General features: G+C 39.6%; 1 protein-coding gene across 6 annotated transcripts in view; it reads left to right on the top strand.

The window, feature by feature from the left end:
- RBMS3 (RNA binding motif single stranded interacting protein 3) overlaps positions 1-21,470 on the top strand; it is a 733,333-nt gene that overhangs the window by 677,451 nt on the left and 34,412 nt on the right. For all 6 annotated transcript variants that reach the window (XM_069770881.1, XM_069770870.1, XM_069770862.1 and 3 more), the window contains one exon: positions 15,001-15,111. In XM_069770881.1, the coding sequence (XP_069626982.1) occupies positions 15,001-15,111 (111 nt within the window). The remainder of the gene's footprint in view (positions 1-15,000; positions 15,112-21,470) is intronic.

The following is a 21,470-nucleotide window of genomic DNA, read 5'->3' as shown; positions in this document are numbered from 1 at the left end:
ATTGTGTAGTTCAGTTGATTCTAGTTTATCCTTTCCTGATGAGCAGGGTGTCTGATTGTATACGTAGTCATAGTTTGTTATAGCTGTACAAGACAATTATGTTAATCTTACTTTTATTTCCTAATATTCTTTGATCTCATACACATCAAAGATGTAAAATTTTATTCTTGTTGGTAATTAGCTAGAAAGCAAATATGTTGTCTGTCAGTACAGAGGATACAAAGCACAAGAAATTGTCCTGGGGGAGTCTAGATTCTAGTCTAATATTTTTTTCTCCTCATCAGATTTTTATTTCCCTTTCATCAGTTGCCTCAGCCATTAAATGAATGTACTGGAAGTAAACTTCGCCATTGTGAAATTCATTCAGCTTTTTAAACCACCTAGTCACTCAGTATGGATCCTCAATTGAGGAAAAGCAGTCTGGTACATAAAAAAAAAAAAGTACATCAATGTTTCCCAAACTTGCAACAACCCCTTGTGGTCTGTATTGACAAAGGTTTCACGCTTGCTTGCTGTTAGTTTTAAGCAGACCAGGGCTAATGCTGTTCACAGTTCTGATTTGATTCACCCATTATAGTCCAGAGGCTTTGATTCCTAACTTGTGATTAGTGCTCTGGTCAAGAACAGCAAATGAGTATATGCTAAATTTTTTGGCTCTGCAATTGCTCTTCAAAGCTGTCTTTCTGGAAAGAGGAACCGCACAGGGATTATTTTACAATTTCAGCAGCGAATCTCTGCATCAGTACTTTATGCCTACAGCTGGTAGATTTATACATTGCAATTTATTCTGGGGATTGACCCCTCCCCGCGCTTTTGTTCATGAAATGCAAAGAGATCATTATCTTCATAAATTTGTTTACTGTCCAAAACTTTCGTATGAATAATTTATGGCAACATTGCAGCCTAAGGATTGTTCTCAGTGCACATAACAAGTATTTATTAGATGGTTTCATACTGGAAGTTGTTATTAGACTTGCCGCCTTCCTGTTCCCAGGTTGGTTGTCCTTATCTTTATTAATTACTTCAGCTTCTAGACAAGTTGACTGTCTTGCCATAAAATAAGATTTTTGTTTCCTGATTAAACAAGTCTGCAGGCAGCCATAGGCTGGCTGTATGGCAAGTACTGCAGAAAATAAAAATAACACAGCATTTAAAATTGGGTTGTTGGAAGAAAAAAATATCACTGAATTACAGTCTGAATCTGAAAACAAGAGCAAAATTGTCTCTGCTTGGGATTATTAGTTAATGACAATCTGGTATAAAAATCTATTGGATATTTACATAGCAATGTAGAGTGCATAGTAATGTACAGTTTGGCTTCTGTCTCTGAGAATTAAAACAATGTGAAATCCTGGTAGCATTCAAGTTGGTGACAAAACTCTAATCAATTTCAGTGGGGCCAGGACTTCAGGCTAAATTATTCAAATTCACTAAACTAAGATCTGTATGTTACTGTGATTGTTGAATTATGGAGGTTTTAGCCATTGAAAGTGCAAACAGCTTCTGCTAAAAATTTGTCCTCATCCAGTTCCGATTTATGCTTCAAGCTTATGCATTTCTGCATTACTTCCCTGCATTTATAATCACTTGCAGTAACACAGGGCGGAAACACCACAAAACAGGGTCTTTCATGATACTGCAGTTCCTCGATAGTAGAAATAGTACCAGAAATTACCACAAGAAAAACTACCAGAAAACCATTTCATGTACTTTTCAGTCCCACAAATGGATTTTTTGTGCGCCTGGAAAAGCCACTGCAGAACAGAAATATGGCTGCCAAGAGGTTGGTCTCTACTGGAGTTTATCGGAACATCTGCTGTTAGTTATGTTGTGTCTTTTGATGTCAAAGACAAAACAAGGGTTTGTTTGGTTTTTGGAGGAAGGGGGTTCACATGGAATGAAGATTCACAAGCATGCAGTGCACAGAGTCCAGCCCTCAAGTCCCCATCACTCTGGAATTAATTAGAGCGCTCTTTTTTCTATCCACACAGCGCTCAAGAAAAGATGGGAGTATTACTTATTTGCCTATCATCTTGTCCCTATTTATCTTCCTTTGGATGTTTCTTGTTTCCTTTTGCTCTGAGGCTACCCTTTGCCTCTGGCTAGGACTGACAAGACTATTACATATATAGTACTCTGTGAATAATAAAATTTGGCTTTGTGGGCAGAATCAAATAATAACTCTAAAACTTGTTTTGAAGTGAAAATGTGCAGAAGGAGAGGGTAGTGACATGGAAAAAAAGTTGTGAAAATGTTGTTTTGACTTCACTCCAGGAGAGAGCTTGGGGAGTGGGGAGAGGGTGAGAAGAAGAACAAGGACAAAATATCTATAATCTTTTTGTTTTCATTTCTGGGTTATTGAACTAATTTTAAGCTTTTTTTTTTCCTTCAAATTTAGATAAATTCTGAAATGACATGTCATTTTGAAATATGGTGGAAACATCGCATTTTGACAGCTCCAGTTTTTTCATTCTTTTGGTCACAATTATGTGCCAAGTGTGACCTGAATTCACAGGATGTTTTATTCTCCCTCAAAGTGTTTTTTCCAAATAATTTACTGTTCATCTCAGCAATATGTGTATACCGTCCAGCTGGCCTTTTTTTTCTCTAGCTTATACTATGATTTATTCCTCCAAAGTACAGAGATCTTCTTATCCTCATGTAAAAGACGTCTCTCTGAACTCATGGCAGACTCAGCCGCCCAGTCTCTGCTTCCCACAAGGCTGATCATCCAGTTTGGGTCAAAGACTCACTCGCACATTTACCACAGTAGTGGGCCACCAGCTTATTCTTCTCTGGCTGCAGAGCAAGGTGCTCTATGTTGTCTGAGACACTTTCACAGCAGTATTTGGTAGTAGGCAGCTCCTAGTCAGCTAGCTGCCTTGTAGCCTGAAGAACTGACTTCTTTTGGGCAAGTGTAAATGTAGGATTTAGAAAAAGACCTTGACAATTCTTTAACTGCTCTTTCTTGGCTTGTCCTTAGGACCTCTGAAATTAGTGTTGAGCAACGGTAGTTTGACTTCTAGATGCCAGAGAAAATAAAACAAACATAAAGATTTTTTTCCAGAGAAAACTGAGCACCTCTACAATATTCAAATAGCTGAAAGATATTCAGGAAAGCAGTCCAGAGAAACATCTTTGACTTCAGCCTAAAATTCTGCAAATCAGGCTGTGTGGAGGACACAAAGCCATAAAGGAGTAAAGAACGTCTTCGTCATATGTCAGGATCTGACTTCTGTGCATTCACATGGACTTGTACACAGTGACTGGTAGAAAATGGCGATACACTAAAAAGCTATAATAAATCAAAGCTTTTTATAGAGATTACTGCAGCATGTGTGGATAAATGTGAACCAGAGAGACTTACCTAATTTACTCCAATAAATCCCTTCACATTAGAAAACCGAAGCAGCAACCTTGGACTTCATTTGCCCGTGTTTCTTTGGCTGCATTTTTGGCTACTTTGGTTTATGACAAAAGGCCGCACTCGAGCAGGCAGCCTGATTCTGAGAAATACAGAACTCTGCATTTATCTGCGTATGCAAAAATTGACTACTGTTTTGAGGTAGGTTGAAATGGATTATAATTTGATGCAAATAGCAAGAGGTTGCTATCTATCAATGTAGAGAGAGGTAGTAATAAAGTATTTGGTCATTCGAGGCATTACTGTAACTGGGGAGCTGAAAAAGTACTTTGTCATCTGCTTTCTGCCTTCGTTTAACCAGTGTCACCAGAATTCCTCTGAAACAGGTAGTGTGATGGGATGGATGTTGTCCATTGACTAATGTGGAAAATGGACTCTTTTGGGATCAGTCTTTGGTGGTTAACAACTTTCTGATAAAATAAAGTGCCCTGAAAAGACACAGTAGCCATAGGCCGGTGATGAATACCCTCTGTAGACCAGCCAGCGTGCAGGGCAGTGACCATGCAAGCCTCTCCCCTCTGTGCCGTCAGTGCTCTTCACCTTGGAGCTAACCTGTGGGGATGCAGCTGTGGGGATGCGTCCCCCTACCTTTTGCAATCCTTGCGAAGGCTGTTGGACATCAACAGTTGTGGTAATGTATTTTTGTGATGGAGAGTTTCTCTGTGAGTAGCTGATGCCTGGACATAACTGAACAGCTGTAGCTTGATAATGACTTTCAGTCCCAGCAATGACCGAACCTGGTGACCCAGTATTGAGAGTCTCTATTCTATTACCAGTCCTCTGAGCCACTCTGTTCCCCCCCTGTACTTTCAACATATTTAACATGTTACAGCTGTGCTCACTGCTATACAATAGTTAAGAGGGCTGCCAGCATTTCCAGTATGAACTCATATTTTAAGGATAATAACTCAGCTGTAAAAATGTGCTCCAGGCTGAAACTGGAGGAAGATCTCAGCCCAAGAGTGACTTTATCTGGACAAAAAAGGGAAAATATATCAATTTAGTCATTCTTAATCGGTACAGATATATTAGAAAGTAAGTAATCCTTGCTGGATCAGTTATTTAAGTTTTCTTCTTTTAGATTAATAATAGCCAAAATCTACTCCTTTTTGAACTTTTCACATCTACTTGTTAGACTAGCTGGACCACTTGCACAATGAAGTTTTACTCAGAAGGGCCAGTTTGAAAGTGCTTTTCCTCAATATTTTCACCTTCCTTTAAAAGACAATAAAGTGTGGAGCAAAGCAGACTTAAGCTAGCCATTTTCTATTATTTACTTCAAATCTGCTCAGCATGAATCAAGAGGTAAAATGTTTCCTTTTCTTGATTAATTTGGACTGGAGTGTGTGATCAAAACCACCTGTTCTCTTCCAGCCTACAATGGTGATGACCTGGGCTATACCCCCAGTCTGAACGCTTGTGGACTTGGGAAAGTTCAGATGTTGATCCAGACCCATCCCAGAGACCAGACCAGCTCCTGAGTCCTCTATATATCACACAGTTTGTAAAGCATTTAGAGGTCTTTGGTAGAAGGGAGATTTATAATTGTCAAGTGTTTATTTTAATACATAGGCTGGTTTTACTGGAAGTACCTTAAAGTAAATGAGAACTTAAAATATCACATTTTTAATTACAAAATGCATTCATCCTATATAGACTCCTATTTTTGGACTATTGACACAAAACTGAGGGCTTGAATTTGATTTCATTTACATCAGTTGTACCTTCACTGATTTAAACGTGGTTACCTTTGAAATACATGTCCTGTGTGCTTGCTGCCATTGGCTTTTAGAAAGCTTTTAGCAGTGGCTAAAAGAAGCTTTACTGGCTTCTTGTGGTCTCGTGCATCAGGGACAGAATTTTTAGGTAAGGACGTTTTTGCAGCTGCAGTTTCTCCAGATTGTGCCTATATTATTAGTTGTTCAAAACAATGGAAAACTGCACAGGTGACACTGAGGACATCATCCAAGGATGGTGGAGTTGTCCAGGTGCAGCAAAATCCGTGTGTTGGTGGCAGTTGGCTTGTACAGAGTCGAGTCCAAGCAGCAATTGGTTTGATTAGAGTCAGAAAAAATATAGTTAAAATTTGTAAAGGCTTGAATGAGGCCTAGGTTTACATTACTTTTAATGATGGAATATAAGGTAAGAAGGCACTACTGAAAGTATGTGCCTCAGTCTCGGTTTTGAGGTCTGTCACCAAGCTGGCACTGCCGGGTAGCCAGCTTTAACCAGTCAAAGGACAAATCCCAGTACAGAACGGAGTGGATTTCACCCATAGCCTCCCCTGAGGTGTTATGAGTCCAGAAAATGAAGTGCAATTTGGGATCTGGGGCAGGGCATTTAGGCTGTGAAAACTTGTGGTTTTAAATGAGAGGAAAGGCAGGGCTGGAATAGTTTTCTTTCCATTACTGTGTAAGAAAGGAGTTTGTTTAACATAAAAGATTAAAAATCTAACAGAACATGACAGATTTCTGTATTTGATCCCTCTAATAAGGAGACATTTCTAGATTTCATGATCAGAATGAACCACTGTGATCTAGAACTGAATTGATACATAACATGAACCATGGCTTAGTACAGAATTTCCCCCCATCTATCAACTTCAAGTCTAAAATCTGTTACTGAATGGTAGCATATCTTTAGAAAAACATCCTTACCCACTCAGGGTTTCATTTCTAGCATCTTCTGCTATCTGTCTTTCCTAATAGGTAGGATAAGAAGGATTCCTGAGAAAATGATGTGGGTATTACTGCCCCTCCTCAGCCTTCCAGAACTTTTAAATTCAGAAAATGGGATGGAGAGGGAAAGGACATAATTTTCTCATCCTCCATACCTTTATTCTTCCTTTGTGTGAAAGCTGCACAAAAAGGAGTTTAGACATAGGCGGCAGATGACAGTGCTCCATAGTGTGCTCTCATGGAGGATGGACGTTGGGTTTGTAGCTGAATTTGAAAGTGATGCAGCAACATCAGCCTCAGCATTTCAAGGCGGCTCTCTCCCCACCCCGTGCAGCTGGATACCTGGATTATGTGGCAGCCACTGCATCAGTGTGGTTCTGAGGGTGCAGCTCAGATTTGGGCCTAGCCTAGGAGTTAGCTCTGATGCTCAAGAGTTACCTTTGGCTAGACATTGCAGGGGCCACCACACAGTCCATGAACAACTGTGAAGCATTCTCACTTGTATTGACCATCACTAATGAATTCTGGCTTGCAAGAGCCTATCTGATCTTGGAATTGCAGGGAGACATCCTGATGTCTACCCATCCCTTGACCATTCTTCCCATTGTCCTCTCAAGGATTAGGGATCTCACAGAGGAGCACTCTGCTGTCTGCCACCCTGGCACCTCAGTATGTCTCCTTGGTGCTTCATTCAGTGATACCACTTCACTTTTCTGAAAGCTGAAGGCATTTCGGATATTTCCATCTAAGCCTGGTTGTGATTAGGTCCTTCTAGTGTTGTGGAGTTAACACCATGCACAGCTATACCATTTTCCTCTGACTGCAGTTGTGTAGGATGTCATCTTGTCATCTTACTTCTTGGGGATACATAGGGTTATATTACCCACCTGCTTTTCTTTTGGTTTTGGGTTTTTTTTTTTCTCTTCTTGGTAGCCAGTTCCTGAGCATGTCTGATGCCTCCCAGTGTCAGTGTTTGTCCTTCTAATGAGTGAATCTTTTCTTCCAGCATAGCTGCTAGATTGCAGCTCACACAGGGTGAGTCCCTCCTGGTTTCGGGCAGGAAATGAAACACAGCACATCTGTTACAGATCACAGCTGCTGTCCTGTCACTGACCGTTGGACTGTCAGGGCTAGAAGTTCATGTAGAAGAAACGTCACAGACATTTCCTCCCCAAACTCAGTTAGCCACTCTCTGTGCCTGGCAAATGACCTATGTACTAAATCTCACCAGAAAAGCAGACATCAACTGCGCAGTGTCTCAGATATTTGGTCTGATCAAATGTCTGCTGTCATGACTTCATGGAGACATAGACAGGCAGGGCTGCCTCACCTTGCCTGGAAGGCTTGAGACGCAGGGAGAGCCAAGGTCCTACCCCATTAAACACGCCATACATGCTCTCATGGCACCAACCTGCTCTGGTCCTCTACAGCCAAGCACAAGCTCTGGAGGCAAATCATGCTGTTAGGCTTTTTTCATGTATTTTGAGTATACTTCCCTGACTAAAATAAAATAAGCAAGTGTTTTCAGCTAATAACAGAAGCTGTTATGCATTGTTTATGAAATGTTGTTCATAAATAAGAAGTTTAAAAACCTGTGACTGTTGTTTTTTGTTACTTTTGTCATAATAAACCCTGGACTGAGAGTTTCAAACATAAAAAAAAAAATTATCCACATGTTGAAAAAACAGTGTGGCCTGAGTGGGTGTAATAGAAGTGGCAATATCATTTGTTTTCCCGTATGCAATTATAAGTGTGTATGTATGTGTATATATATGTAAGATCAGACTATTGAGGATGCAAATACGGCATCCTTTTTGAAAGTTTCATTTGAACCCAGTAAGGCAGGGAAGTGAAAATTTAGGCTAAACACCAGTGCTGACATATTTTAATTGTGCTGTTTAATAATTTCCATTTTGCACCTTGTGAGAACTAGGATGTGCCATCAAGTCAATTTTCACGCCTGGTTGTAGACATGAAGGGAGGGAATGCAGCAGAACTGTTTGGAGGGGAAATATTATTTGGATTTAGCTTTAATAGATGAAACACTATTCTAATGCTAAGAAAAAAAAGTAGTCCACGGGAAAGAGACTCCTGATTCCTGTTTATTAGTATGGCACATCAGCCACTGGGAGACAGGGGATGAAGGAATTAGTCCACATCAGAAAATATGTACAAGAACATAAACAGAATGGAATTGCCAAGCACAACACTTTAGCATGCATCACATACTAATTAGGTATAGATCAGGAGTTCTGTGCAGGAATTAAAGATTTGTTTTCACTAATAGTGTCAAGGTTTTGAAATCTGTGCATGTTTTGATATGCAGTAAAAAGACCTTTGGATATTTTTTGTGAAATCTGATCATGGGAAGGGCAGGAGAAGATTTGTTCTGTATATTCCAGTGGTGATGTCCTGGGCAAATCACAGCCCCTGTGTTTCCTTTTTGTCTTCTGGGGATGCTAAGCCTTATTGTGAGCGTTGTGAGGATGCTTTTGTTAGTGACGGCTGTTCTTGACAGAGCAAAAGCACTGTTACGTGGATTGGATATATAAAGCCGGCATACAGCCAAGTGCACTTATAAACTGAAGAGTAGGAAGAAAACAAAAGAAACGTGATCTCTTTTTCTCCTCTAGAATGTCAGAAGAGGGAGCAAGAGCTGTCTATGGCCTCTCTGCCTGCTCCAGCACTTGCTGGAACAAATGCCCCACTGCGACAGGTCATTTCCTAACCGCTCTGGGCTCCTTCCTGTTAGGAGGCCCCAGCAAAATGACTCCTATATATTCAGGCACATAATACCAGAAAGTTTACTTTATTCCTGGGGCAAGTTAGAAAAGGGTATGAAAACTACTGTTTCTCTCACAGTCTAGAGAGAGCGCACAGGCTTGTGGTCCAGCCTGCATGTGCAGGCAGTAAGGGCAAAGATATAGCATGAGGTTCTCAAACTCTGCTTCAGAGTTCCTGTAGCAATTCAGGTATATTTTCCCTTCATAAATATTGTCCTTTTGTTCAATGGCCTTTCTCTTGAGATATTATTTTGGGTGGAAAGATTTAAGTCACCATGCAAAAGTCACTTTGGGCACTGAGTGACAGGGGCAACTGTTTGTTTGCAACTGAAATGCTATCTTTTTCCTTCTTTTAAGTCCTTTTAGATTAACAGACAGTGGTATGCTATGAAACTTACTGTTTTTTCAACTCTGGTAGGAGCATAAACTACTGACATAATATCACAGTGGTACTCCCTGATGTAATACATTTATTAACTGATACCAATATAGTTGCAGGTGTTGCTTTATTTACTGCTTTAGTTGCACAGTTACTGATACAAAACTCTTTGTTGCATTACCTGCATTTTCTTTATCTCTTGATGTTCCCATTTCTATATCCTTTTAATCTGCATTTATACATGTAGGCTAATATTATCAAAAGCTGTATTTCAAACTAGGAGACAAGACATACAGTTAAAGGCAAGAAGGACAATGGGAAAGAAACCACCAAAAACCTTAGCTGTTGTAGGAAAGGCGGTGCATACACAAGGGTCACCTTTGTTCTTTATTTACCACCCTATATTTGGATTCTTCATCCTTTAAGACCAGTTACTTCTGGTTAGTAATTCTCTTGGACCTATGACATATACTTTCAGCTGAGGAAAGAAGTTCAAAAACATACAGAAAAAAATGAGAAAGGGAAAACAAATGTGTCCATTGCTCCAAGGAGATTCAACTAAGGTATGAAGGTGATGTCAGATAAGAATTTGAATTTATGCCAAAGAATAGAAATATTACAATATGAAGTTGTGGTTTAGTACTTGCTGTAGAAACAGGACTTGGTGAAGGTCTATATCAGGGTTTGCCCATTCCAAAATTAAAGCTGCTTTAATTTAGTGCAGGGTTTGGACTTACTGCTCACTTTACCCCATTTTTAGCAAGCTTTTAAATTCAACAATGTAATGAAATGGAACCAAATCCTAAGATTTGCAGAATATACATTATTAGCTGATATTTGCTGGTCTTCTTCACAATACTCAAATCATGATTTAATCTCTGATCAGCTAGTAAGTGCCAAGACAATTGGTAACTTTTCATTGAGAAAGGGAAAATAGGTTTTCTTTGATTTTAAAATGTAATTGATTTTCATGGAATATCAAAAAGTATTCCCAGCAGAGTTGATGACAGAGGGCAGAGAGGATTTCACAGCTACCTTTAATCTTCCTACTATAGTCATGAAAGTTTTGCCACTTCAGACTACTTCACCAGGCTCACTGCTCTGACAAGGGGACCCTATTTTTACTGCTGCCTGTAAGAGGCAGCCCAAGGAGATGAGACAAGTCAATCTAGACAGAACAGTAAATCAATAGAAATATGGTCATCGTTTATTCAGTATGCAGAGAGAGTACATTTATCTGAAAAAAGTAAGCATGTTGGGTTTTTTCGTATTAATTCTTGGTAGACATGTCTGTCTGATAAGTATAAGGAAAGTCGTCCTTTCACTCAGTTTAATAAAACCTCAAGAAGCAGCATGTTCTTGATAACATAAAGACATTCACTTGGTAGTATGGTAATAACTTTTCAGATGGAATGAAATATGGTGCCTATATGACTGCACAACGTGTCTGTAAACAACTCTGAAAACTAAGTTTGCTGCTTCAATGTTTATTGGCTTTACATTGGCCAGTATGTACAAAGTAGAATTTGTAAGCATGCTTAACTTGTTAAAACTTCCTAAATAAAGAAAAAGTAAACTGTAAAATAAGCAGATGCTTACTGTAAGCTTTAAAAACTATTTATTCAGCTGGTATTTGTGCCTTAAGTCCAATATCAGTATTAGAACACTGGAATAAAAGAGAAGCCTTTAATACAGTTCATTACTCTAGAAAGCTGGGACTAACTAATCCTTCCTCCCACTGGCCCCCAAGTGCATCTCTCAACTAGTGAACTCTCTGTTCCTAAAGCCCCCTAATACACTTTTTATTTCTGATGTCACTTTCCCACCCTTCAAGGCACATAAGGTGGCATGTGTCATTGCACCAACATAAACTTTATTTCTGCTCATGCCTTTTGGTATTGGCAAGTACTTAAAGATAGTTTACTTAATGTAATAAACTGGCTGTATTTAGTGTCCTTCCTGTGATTTCAGTTTGTTGCCGTACAGGGAGTGTACAATGGTTATAGTTGATAAAGTCAGGCTTCTTTCTTTGCAAGTGATAGACTAGAAAATATTCTGAAATAAATATGTTCACTTTCTTATATGAAAGGTATATCCATATGGCTTAGAGCATTTTAAAACAGCAAGGTCTTTCAAATAAAGTGAAGAGGAATTAAAGTCTATATGTCAGTGAACTTGTCTTGGGTTTATCACAGTGTTGCAAAAATTGTGCATTTTCTTCTGTATCATTGATCCCTTACCATTTGCTCTCTTAATCTTAATTTCTTTTAAAGCCACTATAGCATTGACAGAATTGTATGATGAGTCATATACCAATAGTATCATGCCAAATTTAAAAGTCATTATAGTAACCAGTTTCTTGCAGGAATTATAAAAAAAATAATCATACTGAGGCAACAGGGCAGACCTAAATAATTGGCAGGCCAACTACTTGTTTTGGCAAAGGGAGTGGCAAAAACCTCATCGTAGTTTCTTCTACAGGTTTTTTCAACTAAGCTGGGCCTTTAGTAGTATTATGCCATGCTAAGATGTCTCTCTACACAGTTTACAAAGTCAGTAAAATCAGACATCCAAACAGATGAAGATGAAAAATCTGTTTGCTGTAGCCTTTGCCAGTCACCAAGTGGATGTTTATCAGGAAATACCTATTACAGGCTGGAAAGAATCAAATTACTTTTAATATGATGGCAACATCTGATGCAAGACATTGTCTTCTACAGCTAAATAAGTTGAATATGAATGGACTTGACAGCATGTATTATGAAATGCATTATGGTCTGGAGACTGGGTGTCGCCCTAACAACCAGATGATATTTCCTTAATTAAGTGTAATTTTTTCCCTATGTGATCACAAGAGGATTCTGCAAACTCTGATGAATTAATGGTCTGGCAAATGCATGTAATTCTCTGCTCTAGGTAACTGTCAGCTTCAAACACGTTAAGCTGTCTTAGGAAAGCTGCAAATACTTGATTTGTTTTCCCAACTTCTTTTCCTAATGTGTTAAACGGTTTATGTTTATATGTTTAGGGACTAGAATATATGTATTTTCTATTTAAAATTAATATGTTTACTGACTCTGAGCAATTTTTTTGTCCTTGATATATTTTTCTCACCAGTCCGTATTTTTTTACATAGTTTATTTGCAAAACCTGTCTTGCTTACTTGTTTACTGAAAGACATTTGCTATCAGATTTTTCCACTGTGTCTGGCACTTGTGTTTGCTACACTAAATCATAAGACTTCCTTCACCACTGCCCCTTCTTCATTTCCAGGTTCCTGAATTTATACACAGGAATAGCTATCAGTCTCTCACATCTGTAATCACAGCAAGTTCCTGCAACCATACCTTTGCAATAAACATCTTTGCAAAGAAAACTTGGTATTTTAAGGCTTTGGGATATCCTAAATTAATTGCAGCCACTACTGCTGGCAGTGCGGGGCTGCATGAAGCTGTGGTGCAGGTGTGACTTTCTGCTTACCCCATCTCATATCACAAGTCGGAGCTCACCTTGTCTGTCCTGGAAAGCCCTGAGGCCGTTCTCCATCTCTAGGCCAAAGGCGAAAATTGCTCATAGAGGGAACTGAGAAATGTTTATCAGTTGACAAATTTAGTTTGAGCGTTTATAGTTTGGCACAGTAAAAATGCTGGTTTGTGGTGTGGATCATTCTGAGCGTAAAGCTTACGATTTCTTACCATAACTAAAAAGTGCAGGTGGATGTCCAAACCCTAAGACCTTGTCTGGCTGCGTGGTATCCCAGGCCACTGATTTCGAACATACAGCAGGAACATCATTTTCCTTGGGCATGGTGCTACTTCAGACTCTTGCACTGTATCTACTATGCAGGGACTGCCGAATGGGCTGAATGAGTGTATGCCCTGCAGATTTGCTTTCAGACTCTTTCAGCAGAAGGGTAGATTTTTTTCAGCAAAAAGAGAGGAGCAGCATGAAAGAGAAGAATGTCCTGTAAGGAAGAAAGAAGGGCTTTTTGGATAAAATATTAACTCTACTATGCCGAAAGAAATTTTGTAATGAAAGTTTGTGGCTATCTAGATGCGTAAGGACTTGTGCCGAGAAGGTTAGCACTGTGGTAGTTCATTAGAATGAGTTAATCAGTGGGTTAATCTTTGTAAACCAGTGCAAATTAATATAGCCAAGAAAGAGGCAAAAGTGTTGGCAAGTGTTGCAGGTTTGATACTTGCACACTGATCAGCTTGTTTTATAAACATTTATTTGGAATCATGACAGATATTCTGTGGAGGCTAGTTTCTGTAATTTGCCAGATTTCTCTAGGGACTCTTGTCAGTGCAAGAAACGTAATACACTGTGTGACATTAAACAAGCTGAGGGTATTACAAAAAGGACTAACCAAGCTAAGCCTACCTCCTCCTTACCATTGCACGCAAGTAATGAGTTCGCTGCAGAATCTACACTTCTCAGATAGGTTGGGCATAGACAAAAAATTGCTGGGAGGTGAGAAAAAATTGAATTGGCACTTCCCCAGTATTTTTTATTTATATTTTTTTATTTGTGACTGAAAATCTGAAATATTTTGCTTCTAATCAGATCCTTGGCAATGCAGTCACATAGCTCTACATAAATGCAAGACAGGCACTTAAGAACAGGTGTGCTTTGGGGTTTGGAACTAGTTTATTTTAAATTCCTGTTTATAGGTGGATTTTGTCAGTAATCGTGATGGAAAAAAATGTCAGTTTTCCTTTTTTTTTTTAAACAAATACATTCATCGACATTTTCCACTCTTTGTAGCAGATGTAACGTTGTGATTGTGCAAATTTATAATGTGTGCACACAAACATACATATGCACAAAGTAGAGCTATTATTTTATATGATGAAATAGCTGGAAATACTTCCTTATTTCACTGTCTGCAAGAAAAAGAGCAGACCACTCTGTTTCTCACTGACCTTCTCTAACCGACACAGGAAATAGCATTTTATACCATAGAACTGAAGAAAATCAACAATTCACTAAGGCATGAGGTTACCAACATGGGACCTTGGGGAGTCGGAGAGCAAAAACCAAGGAATATGAATGGCAAAGAAGCTTTCTCCAAAGCTTCTCTGGCATGTCTTTTGTTTAATTTTTGTTCAAAGTCTTGTTCTTGCTTTAGTTCATATGCTGTTTGTTATTAATGTCTTTGTTTTTAATGCAGAGAAGAAAAATGCTTTTAAATGCTGTGTATGTGTTTTAAATGGGTGTCACTACCAAACACACTGTCAATAGTCAGTCTTACTCAATCAGCTATAAAATGTCATGAGTAAGGGTTCTTAACTGAGACTGGAAAAATCCAAGATAATTACCATAATAGGTTGAAGATCTCAGAGACTGAAGGTTTTAGAAGTCAGAGAAAATTGGGGACATATGTGTTCTGTCCATAAGATTGTTCTATATAAGAGATGGAAAAATAGAAATGACAGGCATTTTGCAATGTGCAGTAGCATTCATCATACAAAGAACATACGCATTTGTTTGTCAGAAGCAATGAAGTAAAAAATGACGCTTAATTGGAACTGACGTAAAATGGCGTTATTAGGGGTACAAATAATATATGTGCATAGCTTGGTTGTCAATAGAACAAAACATATTTCCTCTGACAGATATATTAGTCTCTTTTAAGATTCATGTCAAGTTTTCAGCCAGGTTCACTAATTTAGAGAATGCTGGGGTGTTTTTTTTAAAGTGAAATGTTGAAGTGTAAATGATGTGTGTTTGTAGGGTGCTGTGATAACACCAACAATGGACCACACTATGTCAATGCAGCCAGCAAGCATGATGGGCCCTCTGACCCAACAGATGAACCACCTTTCCTTGGGCACAACAGGAACGGTAAGATCATAGATTATACTATTTACATTCTATATTGCAAAACATTTATTGCTTACTGAGTTTCTCAAGGTAATTTATTACTCCTGGGTTTTCAGTGCCTCGCCTTTTTGCAGTTTAATATTGCCGCGGTTTACTTCGTTTTTTCTCCATGTCCAGAGATGTCTGGCCCTGTCTGGGCAAACATATCAAAGTGCCTTTCATCATGACCCAAATGTGATGTACTACACAAACAATATCCTCATATCGCTATGTCACGCAAGCACGTATCTACAGATATATTTCTAAAACTATCATACAGTCAGCATTAGGTATTATAGAACAGAAATGACAAAGTAGTATGAGTAGTGAAACAGTAGGTCAACAAAACCTGCTCTGTACTTAGCAGGAATTATCTGTACTAATTCTCACATAAATATGGAAGTAGTCCTCTATCAGTTTGGTTTTTAATCAGAAATTGTTTGCTTGTCAATCTAGAAAGTTTTATAGCACTGGGAAATGGGAGTTCTGGTTTCATGGTAGGATCCACTACTGACTTCTAAACCACAGCAGCCAGCCATACATAGTTTGCTCCAGGCTCAGAAATGTGATTTTGGTTCAAGGTCAGCTGTGTTTCTGGTATATTATATTTAAACATGCGTATTTCAACAATGACTTTCTCTTTAAGCTGTGTAAGTCAGACTCAATTAATTCCCCCAGAGTCAGAGAAAGGCAAAAAATACTTTCAATAAAAATGATTAAAACTCTCTGAGAAGCTCCTAAAATACAATGGCCTACACACAATATGTGGTGGTTTGATATGTGAATGTGTGCACACTACATATACATGTATATTTTTACAAAAATGCAGGCATAAAGATTATACTTTTATGTCTCTAGCACACATGCTCTTTACATAATAATTACATGAAAGATCTATTAAGCACTTATGAAATTTTTTTCTATTTCACCACTGCACTACTTGATACTAATCTATAGGAACAGTTTTCCAGCTTTGGTTGTGGGGGTTTTTTTTAGCTTGAATAAGGTACTGAATAAAGTTACATCTGTACAAAGTAATTTAACCCACTGTATTGGGTCTTATCTTCTTCTTCCTGATCCTCTTCTCTTCCTCTCCTTTTTTTCTTATCTGTTGAATTTAATTCTAACTCTAGTGTCTTTTCTCCCTTCTTTAAAAATCTCTGTTAAGATCTGAGACTTCTGTATTTATTTCTGATGTAACTTAAATATGATGGCTTGTTGTTTATTCCTATTACTTTAAATGTTTCATTCAACAATCAAAAGAAATAGGAATTATATCTTAAAGTTAGTATCAGCATTTTTCCCCTCTGAAGACATGAAATTGAAGGAAATACTAGAACTAGTGAGAATTTCTGCATGTGTAATTTCTGTGATGCAAAAGTGTGTTTACAAATTAAGACAAGGAAGTGGAAAATTAATTCTGGTTGTGCTGCTGGGCAGCTCCTATGAATTTTTCCTTCTGTCTGTCACTTTCATTTCCATGACTCTACCAGACGTTGTCTTCTGCACTCGTTTTCTTGCCATCTTAATGCAAACTAGAAAATTCCCAGCTAACGTTCTCTTCTGACTTGAGACCACTATTACAATGCTCATAGTAACAAATCCATAGTAACAAATCCATTTGGGGAGGCAGGGGAAGGACTCGAAAAGGCAGTGGGTGATCCAGTGGGTGATAATAAGATCCTGAATTTATTTTACTGCAACTGAAAGAATATTTTTCCTTCCTTTTCCTAGCTCTTTACACAGTCCTATCTTTTAAGGTCACAGCATTCCCTGCTAACTTCTTGAAATACATTCAGAGGTACACCATATAGGTTTATGTTTACTATCTTTAAAACTCCTAACTCATTTACAGAAAACTTAAAGAGCAAGAAAAAGTAAATGATTAATGGGTGTTACAATATCCATAGGCTTTTTATAAATCTCAAATTACACCCTATTTTATCACGTACAGGATTTCTCTTTGGTAAAAACGCCATCAGCACCATATTCAGTTAAAGTCCTCATGCAAGCAGGATAATCATGGAGGTCATCAGGAATTCCTTCTGTCAGGAATTAAAGGAAGAACTTCAGGATTTGGGCTGCCAGTAGCAGTTTTGTTGGATTTATCCATCCTGACTTGAAATCAAATTTTCCTAACGTGTTCTGTTACAGAAAAAAAAATGTGGGGAAAATGGACAACCTATTTAGAGATATGATTTATTTAGAGATATTTTTACTTCATTTATTCTGAAGTCTGAATTTCAGTCCAGAGAGAGGAGCATTGAGAGCATAATGCTGTGATGAATTGAGCCAAGTACAAACCATGCTACTGTGAGTACCTTAGCAGGACTAAGTTTTCCTTAGACAAACCATTTTGCTAATTAACATAACATATTTTTCAGCCAAAACAGACCTCTGTGGTCACTTAAGTGAGAGCTGACTTCAAACCCACATCTAAACTTGCCTGATTCAGGAAGAATGCTGGGTTTCTAAAATACTGCTTCAACAGAAAATCTATTCTCTAGCAAGTAAGCTAGAGAAATAGTATATGGGCCTATGCATGCCTCATATCTTGTGGGAATTACTCTGCCTTTTGATGCACTCTAAAAGATTAAAATACTCTGTCCAGGCTGGAGCCATTCCAGAGGAGAGACCCTTCACAGAGAAGCACGCTTTAGCCCTTCAGTGAGGCGAATTACCTGAGTAAGAGTGGCCTCTGCCAATTCCTGCTTCAACACCAAAAATTGGATTTGAGTTTTGATCTCTCAGCTCTGAAGCACATGTTAAAACCTGTCGTGGTTTAACCCCAGCCAGCAAATAAGCACCACGCAGCTGCTCTATCGCTCCCCCTCCTCAACTGGACAGGGGAGAGAAAACACAACAACAGGCTTGTGGGTCAAGATAAGGACAGGGAGAGATCACTCACCAATTACTGTCACGGGCAAAACAGATTTGACTTGGGGAAAATTAACTTAATTTATTGCCAATCAAGCCAGAGCAGGGTAATGAGAAATAAAACCAAATCTTAAAACACCTTCCCCCCCACTCCTCCCTTCTTCCCGGGCACAGCTTCACTCCTGAATTCTCTACCTACCCCCTGCAGCAGCGGTGCAGGGGGACTGGGAATGGGGGTTTGGGTCAGTTCATCACATGTTGTCTCTGCTGCTCCTTCCTCCTCAGAGGGAGGGCTTCTCACTGTTCCCCTGCTCCAGTGTGGGATGCCTCCCACGGGAGACAGTCCTTCAAGAAGTTCTCCAGTGTGGGTCCTTCCCACAGGCTGCAGTTCTTCATTAACTGCTCCAGCGGGGTCCTTTGCACAGGCTGTAATCCTTCAGGAACAGAATCCTCCAGCGTTGGGTCCCTTGCATGGCGTGCAGTCCTTCAGGACCCCACGGGGTCACAAGTCCTGCCAGCAAACCTGCTCCAGCGTGGACTCCTCTCTCCACGGGTCCACAGGTGGTGCCAGGAGCCTGCTCCAGCACAGGCTTCCCACAGGGTTGCAGCCTCCTTTGGGCAGCCACCTGCTCCGGCGTGGGGTCCTCCACAGGCTGCAGGTGGATATCTGCTCCACTGTGGACCTCCATGGGCTGCAGGGGGACAGCCTGCCTCACCATGGTCTTCCCCACGGGCTGCAGGGAAATCTCTGCTCCGATTTTTTTCCCCTTCTTAAATAAGTTATCCCAGAGGTGCTACCACTGTCACTGATGGGCTCAGACTTGGCCAGCAGCAGGTCCGTCTTGGAGCCAGCTGACATTGGCTGTGTTGGATGTAGGGGAAGCTTCTAGCAGCTTCTCACGGAAGCCACCCCTGTAGCCTTCCTGCTACCAAAACCTTGCCATGCAAACCCAATACAAAACCCCATGGGAATTCGAGGGGCAGCTGCCTCCATCTCTGCCTGCACTTGATTATTTAGTCATGAGGCCGGGGGGGGCATTTCTGGCTAAGTGCTGGCAGGGCTGCTCACTTCCAGCGGGGAGCATCCAATTCAGCAGCCAAAAAAGAGCAGTTTTCCTACAGCCCCACTCACAGCCAGCTGCCTTGCCCTTGTGCTGTGGGAAGCCTTCAATTACTGGCCCCAAAAAAGCACAAAGAACTTTGTTTAGGAAACCATTTGCAAGAATAGGAACAAGAAGTTTTCTTTCTCCCCACCCCACCCCCCAAAGAATGTGTATTTAATTTTATTTTATTATCTTTTTTTAACATTTTTATTTCTTATCTGTTATTGAATTGTCTACACAAAATCAGACATCTCTGCTATACTAAGCACTCCTCTAATCAGGAGGATGCCCTAGCACTGTCAAGATCCCAGGCCAAGTGAAAAGCTGCAAATCCGTCTGTACTTGATATCACTGCCGACCTCATAAAAACATACAGCTGCAGCAAGTATTCCAGCCCAAAGGACAGTACAGGGCACCAGGGGAAGAGAGGTGGTAATGTTCTGCATTTTGTGGCAACTCAATCCCATGTTCATGTGCTGTGAAAGATTTTCATACAGCATTTGTATCTATCTCCCTGTTACTGTGCTTTGTGCTTCGTCCGCCAAGAACATAATTCCTTTCTGCCTTTATGAAAATCAAATTGATTTCTGCCAGTGAAAATACAGGTTATGTTACTGATGAATTGAGAGGCAAGTGTGCTGCTCTGATCACCTCCCCAAATCTGCCTGAAATCTGGAGTTAAGCAGAGAATCTGCCAGAGGGGCGATTTCTGCCATATTTATATGTATATTTCATACATACCTCTTCACTCAGAAAGAGCAGAAAGTATTTACATGGGTGCGCTGGCTATGGGGAAATATGTAAAGAAAACCTAAGCTTAAATTATGTCAAGATTACAGCAAAAAGGCGATAACTCTGAATGTTCTGATTAAGGCTGACAACCCAGCCTCAGCTCCTACAATTGTATTTAAATGAAATTTTAATGCCAGGAGGCATAATGTGAAGACAGACAACCAGTTTTAACCTTGACATTTTTCATTTGTTTACTAGTTTGTTATTATTTATTACAGTAAGTCTTGTTTTTCCTATGTAATATTCATCTACAATTAGGTCTGCTATTAAAAAATGTACCATAGAGGGAGAATAGAGTGAGTGGGTCTGTAAGGGTAGCATTGAAAGAGCAGCATTAGTATGTGTTTAATAATGTATGGAGGGTGGAATTGTTCCATTATCAACTTGTCATTCAAAATGTTTCCGATAGAGCCATTGATCTGACACCTGTTTCGTGGTTTAATAAAGTTGTGACTGATGCCTGGACGGATATAATACAAAAACCTTTAGAAATATAAAAACTGAGCAGTCTGATCACTGCTTTCAGTCCCTGTTGCTCGGCTCCCTTTTACTGCAGTGCTTCCATGTTTGGCCATCCGTCAGCAGCAATAATCCATCTCTTCAGCGGGAAGAAGATTTGTTCTATTCTTCCTCTTCTGCTGCTCTTTCTTGAAGCTGCACTGCCTTGGTCTGGGTTTCTCTCCACTCCCTGCTGTTAGCATCCATTTCAGATACCACTTGGGTTCCAGTTTCATCCAACAGATTGAGGCAGCCTTTGTTAGTCCTCATTGGCAGAGGGGTAATTCCAGCTTTTTTCCCCTCTCTTTTGGAACTGCCTTACCGTAGGCTTGTTTCATCTTAAACCTTTGAGGCCCACACCCATGGGAGAGTGAGTAGAAGCCAGGTTTCTTACTGAAACTGCTAGCTCAACTCTGCTGCTTAATTGTTCTTCACGCTTGCAGACAGTCCACTCAGCTTTCAGTTTCTAATTTAGATACGTAATAGGCAACTTACAAAATAAGCTCTCCATTGCACTTTTTAAACAAACAAACAAACAAAAACCTAAAAAAAATTGTTTAATTGTTCTGGGTACCTCTGTGTTAAAAATGCAGTCAGGTGGAAGAACTGCATTGACATAATGTGGGATTCTGCTGAAACTGCAAACCACCCTAACTCAGCTTTCCTGGTTTATAGTATCACCAGAAATCTCTCAGTGGAATAACAGGCTTGTTATGCAGGTACATCAGTCTTATCTTTCACTTTGTTAGTTCCAGCAGAGCTTGATGATATCTCCAGAACCCTTCAATGGAACAACAAGCTTGTTATAAGTTTTTTATCTTTTATTTCCTTTGGATACTCCATGGTCACTGGTGGTTTAAAATGTCACCTAAAGGCCTCAGCAGAATAACTGCTTTGTTAGATAGGGTTGTTTTTTTCTTGTTTAATCTGCAATTCTATTTGCACATACTACAGCTACATGGAGCTGAAACATCATCGCATTCCCCTGATGTTCAGATCCTTGTTCAAAAAGCACTCTCTGTTATTCTAATTGTATGTTGCAAGGTCCCTGGAGAGTTACAGGAGCAAAAT

Source organism: Haliaeetus albicilla, chromosome 2 (assembly GCF_947461875.1).
Source record: "Haliaeetus albicilla chromosome 2, bHalAlb1.1, whole genome shotgun sequence".
NCBI lineage: Eukaryota > Metazoa > Chordata > Aves > Accipitriformes > Accipitridae > Haliaeetus > Haliaeetus albicilla.
This window is presented reverse-complemented; position numbering and strand designations above follow the sequence as displayed.